The sequence below is a fragment of the Colias eurytheme genome, chromosome 23, assembly GCF_061535395.1.
Source record: "Colias eurytheme isolate Ceu_HAF_F1 chromosome 23, ilColEury1 Martin Lab GWU primary, whole genome shotgun sequence".
Classification (NCBI taxonomy): Eukaryota; Metazoa; Arthropoda; class Insecta; order Lepidoptera; family Pieridae; genus Colias; species Colias eurytheme.
This window is the reverse complement of record NC_143002.1, coordinates 3,855,808-3,866,175: the sequence shown is the minus strand read 5'-3', so window position 1 is coordinate 3,866,175 and position 10,368 is coordinate 3,855,808. Positions and strand designations below refer to the sequence as shown.

Genomic DNA, 10,368 nt, shown 5'->3' with positions numbered 1-10,368 from the left:
TGTAACAACTCAAAGCTTAATACACCAATAATGATGCTTGTTACAGATGATAGATGAAGCACAAATTACTAGGAATACCTCTATTTATATGGTTAATTTAATTTAAACCTTAGCACATTGTGATAGAAGCTATTATTGTTCAACAGTATCGTTAATGACGTATGATTAACGTATACATGTGGGTAATTTATTGTAAATGCATGTTCATGCATATCGTAAAATATGGTATATAACATGTAGAAGTAGTTATACTAGCTTGCTCATTTGACTTTACTCCTAAAATTAGAATTGTTTTTATTTGGTAGGTACCTACCTACTTTATTTTTTCAATACAATTATTATACCTAATAGATATAATAAAAGCCTATAATAGTACAGAATTGACATGAAATACATATTATTATTATGACATAATATTTAAAGATATAGGTATTAAGATAGGAATTAACTTAAACATTTAAATTTCAATCAATGTTTTTTTGTCACACTTACCTACTTAACAAGACAACTTAATAAATATTGATCGATATGCACTGAGATATTTTTTTAATAATCGTAGGTTGAATTGGTACATAAATACCTACTATAATATTATATTATCTGAATTTTGTTTCTTTACAATGCATGCCACAGATTAAGTACATATTAGTTACTAATGCATGCACGCATGAAACGGTCAATTACTCTTCCACTAAAAATACTCAGCGACATCTAGTATGCAGCATTATATAGCAACTAGAATTATTATTTTGTGATGGAAATTAGAACACGACTTTTATATAAAAAGCTCGGTTTATATAAAAACCTATTAATCAGTGTTTCCCTACATATCATACATGTTGTAATGTTATTATTTATTAATTATTTATATATATTATTTATACATAATTCAAAATGGAATGGGTGTTCAATATTATCACAATAGTTTAATTTTAAAAGCACTCAACAGATACCATTTCATTTAAAAATTAATTAGCGACATCTAGTATTGAATAGCATGACAATATAGTTTTTATTACCACAACTAGATGGCGCTGTTCTCAAATTATAACTTAGTACTACTTTTCACAACTAGATGGCGCTGTTATAAAATTATAACATAGTACTACTTTCTACAACTAGATGGCGCTGTTATCAAATGATAACATAGTACTACTTTTCACAACTAGATGGCGCTGTTATAAAATTATTATTTAGTACTACTTCTCACAACTAGATGGCGCTGTTATCAAATTATAACTTAGTACTACTTTTCACAACTAGATGGCGCTGTTATAAAATTATTATTTAGTACTACTTCTCACAACTAGATGGCGCTTTTATGTAATTGAAATTTAAAATCTATACAATATATAATAAATCTGTAGAAGGGTCAATTCTGTACATTGAAAATATTGAAAAAATAAATAGCAGGGGGTGTTACTGGATCGATACCAAACCCAAATATGTCATTAAAAATTTTTTTGTCTGTCTGTCTGTCTGTATGTGAAGACATCACGTGAAAACTAACGGTTCGATTTCGATGAAACTTGGTATAATTATACCTTATTATCCTGGGCGTAAAATAGGATACTTTTTATCCTGGAAAAATACGTAGAAAAAAATAATCTTAATTTTTCAGTTTTATCCATAGACGTTGTTCTGTAGAACCGCGAACACGTTGCGTATAGGCCAGCCGTATTTGGGTCCAATCAAGGGTCCAATAGATATTTATAAGATGACATTGTCAGAGCTAATCAAAATGGAGACCATCCACGCGAAGACCGACATCCGCGCGGACGGAGTCGCGGGCGGAAGCTAGTTTTATATATTTTCGTTGAAAATTAAATTTCTAGAAATTCAAAAAGATTTCCTTGCGAATCTGCCACCTGGTTATGGAAAAAGGAACTAGGAAATAGGTACATATCTTAATTTTAATCATGTTTTGGTCAGGTGATTCGTATAAAATACTTATTCAAACTTGGGTAGGTAGGTATTTCAAAAACAATAAAAACGAGTCGTTCTGTATCAATATAATATTTATTCATTAATATTACATGACACTACATTATTTTCTTACTAATTACGTTAAGTAATCTTTATATTGGATTCGTAATAATCTTATAAGTAATAGGTATTATAATACAAAATACAGCAACAAGAAAGTAGAAACAGTAGGTATAGATTCAACAGACAACAAAAATAAACACATTTAACTAGATTACAATATAGTTGTTTGTATAGACAATAAAAACATTTTTAACCTACCTAGGTTAAATTGTATGTAAGATCTATTTCAGGAAGTAAGCTTTTAGGATATTTTTCAGTAAGTACCTAGTAATGGGAAAATATAAGGCCTAGTTTTGTATATATTATACAAATATATTCTATTTATGGAAAATGACTAAAAATCTGACTACTAATTAAATCTTGATGGCGCAATATATTTTTCCATTTCAGCTTCAATATAATTAATAATTATATTATAACAAAAACATTGACTATAAAGCAAACGTAATCAATGCGTAATTCCAGCCTTTTATTACGCATTGAATAAGTGAGGAATCAGTAATTATACTATAATAATGCTTCACTGTATAACATAATTATGAGTAAATTTAACGAGAATTTAACGAGAATAGTTTAAATATAAAATGGTGTATTGGTTTCTGTTAGTAACTTATTAATTAAATGTATTTTTGAAAACAAATCACTTTTATTTCCTGCATTATTATTATAATAGTATACATTTATTTTTATAATGTTAAATCTGGCTCAATTATACCTGTTTTTAATATTTGGTATCAATAAAAGCGTATCTTATAAATAAATAATAACAATTTGGCTCGGTCAGTGTGTTCATTGGAAAGTATCGGAAATGTCCTGGTGATCGGAGCGATACCTCTTCGGGATCTCATCATCTTCATCGTCACATGGTACGAGTAACTGGAAAAAATAAATGTACCTAGTTTAAATATCATTATTTTTAATTTTAAACCTACTCAAAATAAGCAAATGTTGACTCTATCATTATTTACGAAGACGATCAAAATACCTACACATATTTCGTTTCTTAATCTCCTTATCATAAAATTAGTTTTAAAAATAACATTATCAAGTTTATTATAATATTGTCCATTTTAGAGTCTCAAAACGACACAGCGACAAATCTTTAAACTGTCCTTACTTTGTAGAACTGCATTATAATGGGCACTATCGTATCTCTATTCTCTATAAAATATATAAATTAATGTCCAAATCATGTCCAAATATACCTAATGTTACCTACTGAATTCTGCCAATCATAATTGGTTTGATCCGCGCTTAGAGTATTTAAGAATCCGCGAATTTAGAGAAAGCTCATACAGATTTAAGAACACTAAAAACACGGTACGAATAAAAAAAACTTTAAAAACTCACTCTTTCCGTAAAAGGTTTCCCCATAATCAAATACTTCAGCTTCTGCACTTGGCAAGGCGAGAGTATCTTGTCGAGGCTCGTCTTGTGCCCGTCGCGTTTCCCGTTCGTCCATCCTCGCGAGTATTGGAAGGTCTGTGACGTCACCAGCGTGACGCTCACCATGATGAGGAAGAGGGTTAGGTTTGACATGGCTGGGAAGAGATATTTTAATGAAATAATGATATAGGGTACTTGAACAACAATTTGACTTGTAAGTTGTAACTAAAATTTGTATGGAACTTGAGCATATTGTACAGGTTCTCTACATAGGCAACAGAATAATATTTTTCGTAAGTATAAGGGCGAACTCTATCTACGGATAACTAAATTTAGAAAGGTAAGTTTTGTGAAATATAAGTACGTGTTAGATATCTACATATTTTAACACAATTTAATATTAATTATTAAAATTTTTTAAGGATATGTAATTGAGGATGTAGGTTTAAAGTCACGAGGGGAAGTTCAATATTATAAAATAACAAACAAGTAGGTATATACCTATACCTACTTATGAATAGATCCAGTAACAATTGTTATTTTGAGCTTTGCATTAAACTCCTGTATACGTGATACTCTTGTATGCAAACAATTTGATCAAAGGATAACATCTCTGTTATACGTTTCAATATAATAAAAATATGTGTTCAGGTAAGTGTTTGTTACATAGTGGGTGGGTAATGCCAAGGTTTTATATCCGGATTTGCTTGTAACCTACATAGGTACTATAATTAGATATAGGCATTGCTAAAAATAGAGTATATTTAATAAAATAGAGTCTCAAACTTAGAAAATTCAATAATACCTACAATAATACAAGATAAAACAAAAGAATCAAGTTTATTTTAAGGTCATCATAGTTAATTTTTTTTTCCAGCACACAAGCCTGAAGAAAGAAAAATTCAAGTAGCGTGCTGCACGTTGGTCAGTTTTTCGGAACAGCCTGCTCGACAAATTTTAGTTTTAGCTCGAGCTTTTAAGCTATAATTAATTAATATTTTCTATGTATGTATATGGTTATGTGAACACTGACAAAATAATTAAAATGAATAAACGCAATATAACATACAATTATATGTTTTATTAAAGAAAATGAAATCCTACCTTTCTTACGTACGAAAATTAGTATAGAAGTTATAAATATATCCTTTAATTAATTCATTTCACAAAGTATAATCACTATTGTAATACTGTGGTATAATCATCATACAGCATAGACAACAATCTCCTAATAGAATTTCCAAATGACCAGCTCTAAATATAGCAGCAATTTTCCGTTCAGGTGTTAAAACGCAAATAATGAAACGGCTTCAATAAAAGCCCCATTTTGTTCTCCACTGTCCCTCCGGTCTATAATTACAAGGTACGTTTTTAATTTACAAATCGAAATGCAAAGGCGTAAGGATTAATTAAATACTTTAGAAAAATGTAGTATAGAATGACTTTAGCTCCACTTTTCACTTTAGTAACTGGAGGTGACTTTAGGCGTACATGTTTGACTTTAGTGGCACATTTACCGTACATATTACCTTTTAGGTTATCTATTTATTATGTTGTTCTCGTAGTTTAATACTTCATTGTAGATTCATGGGAACTGGATAAATATTTAAACACATTTTATGAAACATACATTAATTATTGTTCTCTTAGCTAGAGTTTAGATATTCTATTTCCCGCATTTAGTAGTTTGCAAGTAATTTGCACTATTACTTTACTTATTATAATATATGTAGATATATAAATTAATATTTATAAATATTAATTTAATATACATATAATATAAAAAGGAAGATGTTACTTATATCAAAAATGTAAAAGCAAATCAATTAGGTAATGAATAATGACAAAGAAATGAATAAATGTGAAATACTTCCTTTGATAAATGACTACAATTAAGACGAGTTAAAATGATATTTCTATGGCATGCAAATGAAATTGGATCGAGAACATTAGTAGACGCTTCTAGAAGCATTTAAATTTTAAAATAATAACTTTCAGTTTCATGAAGTTGTTAGGGTAATAGTTACACGTCCATGGCTTTACAATTACTTAATAATTATTTATCTGTGTTTATTACCTAGTATTATATTACATACCTAACTATGTATAAATTGCTTTTACACAGTTTCCTGTTCTAAATATTTTTTTCTTACTAGCTACTTTTCCCGTATTCATCTGGACTGACCTGACTGCCTTTTTCATTATAATATACTTAGTACACTAGTTTTCCGCGATTCCCTATTTTTATATAGGTATGTAATCAGTTTTCCGTACAAGTAGGTATAGATAGGTTTTGAAAAGTTCCTGCGAACTGACTGAAAACAAACATAATATGCCAAAAACCTTGACGAGTGATTTGCACTGAATTTGGAACACAATTTTAGTAGGTATTTGTATTATCTTATTTTACATATGATTAAGGAATTATACGATATATTTATGATCTATGACCCTACTTACACATGAAAAATATATGGCAGAGCACAATTAAAGGTATTCTAATTTATTTTTACTAAGTAGGTAGGTAATGCCTGTGGTAACTACGTATAACAGTTTTATTTGCAATATTGAACTCAATATATTCTACCCTTGCACTTTATGTTTGAAATAATATTCTCAGATGGTCCACCAAGTTTGCGATTGAGTTTTCCGTGTTTCGTGATAAGATATATTTCGTATTGACTTTTAATAGGTACGTGCTTTTAAAACTCTGCAGTCTGCAGTCTAGATTTTAGGCTATAGTCTATACCAATATATTATTGTCTTATCTGTTTTGTTGGTTTTGTATTCTTGCATGTGTGCTATACATATTTTATTATCTATACTTAATATTATAAAATCTCCACAGATTTTGTTTCTTTGTTTGTTTGAACGCGCTAATCTCAGGAACTACTGGTCCGATTTGAAAAATTATTTCGCTGTTAGATAGCCTAGATATCGAGAAAGGCTTTATATAATCACTAAGACCAACACGAGCGCAGCAATGCGGTTGAAACCGCTGCTGGCGCGGCACACCTAATAACTAATTCTGCTGTCGCGCTGTTTAAAGTTAAACGGCTTGACCACAGACATGGCTTGACCGATTCTCATGAAAATTTGTGTGCATATAGCCGCGCAGGTCTGAGAATTGAACAACAATTTTTTTCATACTAGTTTGATGAAAGTAAGGCAGCAACTAGCAAGATTTATTTATAATAGTTTATTTATATGTATGTTTATTTCTAGCTTTCCACCCGCTTATTTATTGCACGCCTCATAAGCGAAGCGTTGAGGTGGGTACTACTGTCACTTCGCGCAAAACATCTGATTTTTCAAACTTAAAATGTCTTTATGTATCATACATTGCACTTGTAAGATAATACATACACACACATATTAAGAAAAAACACTATTTTTAACGTTCATGATATTTTTGATGTCATTTTTGTTATTTAAACTAGTTAAAAAACAGTTTAAAAAAGTTCTGTCTTGGACGTCCGTGTGTCTGTATGTGCGGATCCTTTTTCTTGTTAACACGATAGCGACCGAAATACTTTACTAATCGAGTCTTTTTTTTTCTCTTACGCTTGAGTATGCTCAGGAATAGAACCCTTTCATTTTTCAGGGTCTGATTCGATGTGGTTTGATTGTTATTAAATAAACAAAAATAATAATTAATAAATAATTATTAAAAAAATTATGAGGCGTGCACTTTTGGATTTTCCAAATTATTTATTACTAGTCAAAGGAAATTCTCATGGGAATGAGATGTTTTACTGTGGTAAAAAGTAGTAGGCTGAATACCTACTGGAGCCTAAAATCTCCAAACACAAAAATTATATTAGGTATAAAATGGATCTGTTGTGACGTGGAAGATACATAAACAATTATTCATTTGTAATTCAATATATTTTTCCTTGATAAATTGATAAATAGGCATTATATAATTATATAGGTAACATAGATAACTTTTTTTTATTGAAATAAACCGTAAATATTGTAAAATTTATTAAAGATGTATAGATATTGAAGAAGAAAACGAGAAAGTTTTCAATTCGACTGAAATTTTATTTGGCTATAGATCACTTTCGATGTGAACTGATTTTGATGATTCTTTTTTTCTAATTTGAAAGCCTTGCCTTCCAATTAGTTATTTAGTCCCATTTAATTTTTCTACATTTTAGACCATTTTAAGACGGTTTAGTGTTTTATTAAATATGTACATAGGAAACTAAAATATCTTTACTACTAAATTTACTTTTTAACTGTATTAAACTTGAATGTAACGTTTTTTCAGATCAAAATTTGCAACAATTATAGGTAATATGTTTTAAATATTACAAGGTATATTAATTGATATTATTGAATGATATTTAATAGGTACCTATTTATTATAAGTATCATAGAAATAATACTTTTGTTTTTTTACCACAATTTGAAATAATATAATATGTATTTATTTATATAGTGTGTATTAACAATTTAGGTGACCCAAAAATTGTATTACGTTATATATTATCGCAAAATAAATATACCTACAGAAACTATTCTCCGATTTTAAAATACTACTAAATCAAAAAAATTTAAGAAACGTAAAAATTATTTTACCTCTTTAAATTTTAAATATTAAAATTGAATAAATTTATATCTTACCTTATAATAAAAAAACACACAGAACTTTCGTCTCCTACCCCTAATCCTGGACTACGAGTTTTGTCGCCAACCCTTAGCTTATATACGCAACGGGACGCTACACAATGTACTCAAATATATATCATATTGATCCTTCATTATAAACCCACGCTGCACTAGTAGGTATGAACTTTATAATGTTGTACTTATTTTGAATATAGGTTAGTTTATGCAGAATATTTTTAGGTATTTCAAAGTTTTTGGAATGCTTCAACTTTCAAGGTAAGTATTATAAATGGAAAGATGGTAATAATATGCATTAAACAAAATTTAATATAGAATAAGAATACAGGGTTTAATATAATATAGAACATAAAATGTGCTTTCTGTGTGACAGAAAATCAAAATACCTATGTGGATAGAATTCTAAGAAGATTATTTTTAGAATATAGACCACATAGTTAATTCAGCAAATGTTACAAGATTCAAGAAAACTTAATTGCCCCTTTTCACCATTTATGTTTAATTTCGGATTTGTTGAATTCGATGTAGGAAAGTTGATTAATTGAAATGCGGTCATTGTAGAACACACTTCCTCTCGCATCGAGTGTCGAGATCAAACGGTTTCTAAAAAGTCAAGTTCCACAGTTATCGTTTAATAGAACAATAACTATTTCACAATATAGAGAACAATTAATAAAATGAATGATTTTAAATAATTTATAGGTAATTTTTTTGTTAGTTGTCGCGATAATCTACCTACCTTCTTTCACAGAGCTATTAAAATCAAACCTTATCAAACAAAATTTAAAAGAGGATCAAATTATTTTTGCAATTGCATCTCTTAAGATTAATTTATCAGATTCGTCAGAATCGAATAATTTCCATTTTTATACAAACACGACTAAAAGTACCTAGTTAAATAAATAAGTCTGTGGTAAGTGCTAGGATAGGATGTATGATTTTTTTAAATTCACCTGAAACTATCGTTTAAATTTAACCCACAGTTAAAACCTAGTATACCCCGGCCCTATTTCCGATGCATTTTAGCAAACCTCATAGGTTTTATAACCTAATGAAGTAACGAAGCCTCTCAAATGTGAGTGCAATTAACATGTTATATTTAAAACATATTAATTAGACAAGATGTATACCTACTATTCCAGCCTGTACTGTGCTAAAAATAGTGGATGTTTGCGTGTGCAAATTGAATAAAACCTTTTTTACTTGTATCGAAGCTTTTAGCATAGAAGTTCATCGGAATTTAATGTAAATTTGTATGCAATGATTTATACTTTATATTGTAGTGTGTTAACTGTTATGAATTATGATATTCTATCTAAGTATCAAATTTCATCGCAATTGGTTTCATAGTTTTTCAGTGATTATTATAAACTAGCTGTGCCTCGCGGTTTTATCCGCAGTGCTACGCGGTAGGTACGCCCCTGTTGGTCTTAGGCCGAGATTCACAGATCGCACTTTAACTTTACTTTGATGGAAAGATCTACTTTCACAGAAAAATATATTTCTTAGTCGTGTCCAGCTTATCTTTACTTTCCGAAAACTATACTTTACTTAGTAAAGGCTAAGGAGTCGATAATCATGACTTTGGTCTCAAAGTAAACTTTACATGACTATGCGTATAAATCATGTAGGCCTTCATTTTAAACTAATTTCCTAGAACAGAAACGCATTATAATATGGTTGGGTTATAGCTCGAAACGACATGTCGATTTGAGTGACATTTTTTTGTTGATTTGTTGATTGTTGCATTGCTTCGTTTGTCTTATAACATTATAATATTTTTCTGACGAATTTTGCTGTGGCTACCGGTTTTTGATATTTCTACAACAATCTTCCCGACCCTGGATTGTTATAATGCATTTGAAACTGCTACCTGACTGACAATAATTATTATTGCAAATCCGCGTAATACCTACATTGTGTTTTTTTTTCTAATCAATTAATTTTTGATATAAAATAATAATGTTATTATTATATGTATATGGAAATATAACTTAATTCAATTATATGTTCTCAAAAACATAAATTATGCGTATAATGTAACAGTCACACGTCTTTCCCTGTACTTTACTTTGAGGCCGTACTTTTCTAAGGAAAGTCAAGCAATTGTCTCTGAAATTAAATATGTTGAAAGTAAACTTCGGTCATACAAAGTTTACTTTGTGAAGACTCTTTTGCGGTAAAGTAAAGTCATGACTGTGAATCTGAACCTTAGCGTGCTGATGATTATACAGCCTATAGCCTTCCTCGATAAATGGGCTATTTAACACCGAAATAATTTTTCAAATCGGACCAGTA

The 10,368-nt window shown here is 29.6% G+C and overlaps 1 protein-coding gene across 1 annotated transcript; it reads right to left on the bottom strand.

The window, feature by feature from the left end:
* Positions 1–2,444: 2,444 nt before the first annotated feature.
* On the bottom strand, positions 2,445–8,122 carry Crz (Corazonin). The gene is made up of 3 exons (XM_090115613.1): positions 8,068–8,122; positions 3,400–3,590; positions 2,445–2,925 (listed from the first exon to the last, which is right to left on the bottom strand). The coding sequence occupies exons 2-3, from the start codon at positions 3,586–3,588 to the stop codon at positions 2,839–2,841; spliced, it is 276 nt and encodes a 91-aa protein (XP_089971739.1). The 5' UTR covers positions 3,589–3,590; positions 8,068–8,122; the 3' UTR covers positions 2,445–2,838.
* Between the last annotated feature and the right edge of the window lie 2,246 nt (positions 8,123–10,368).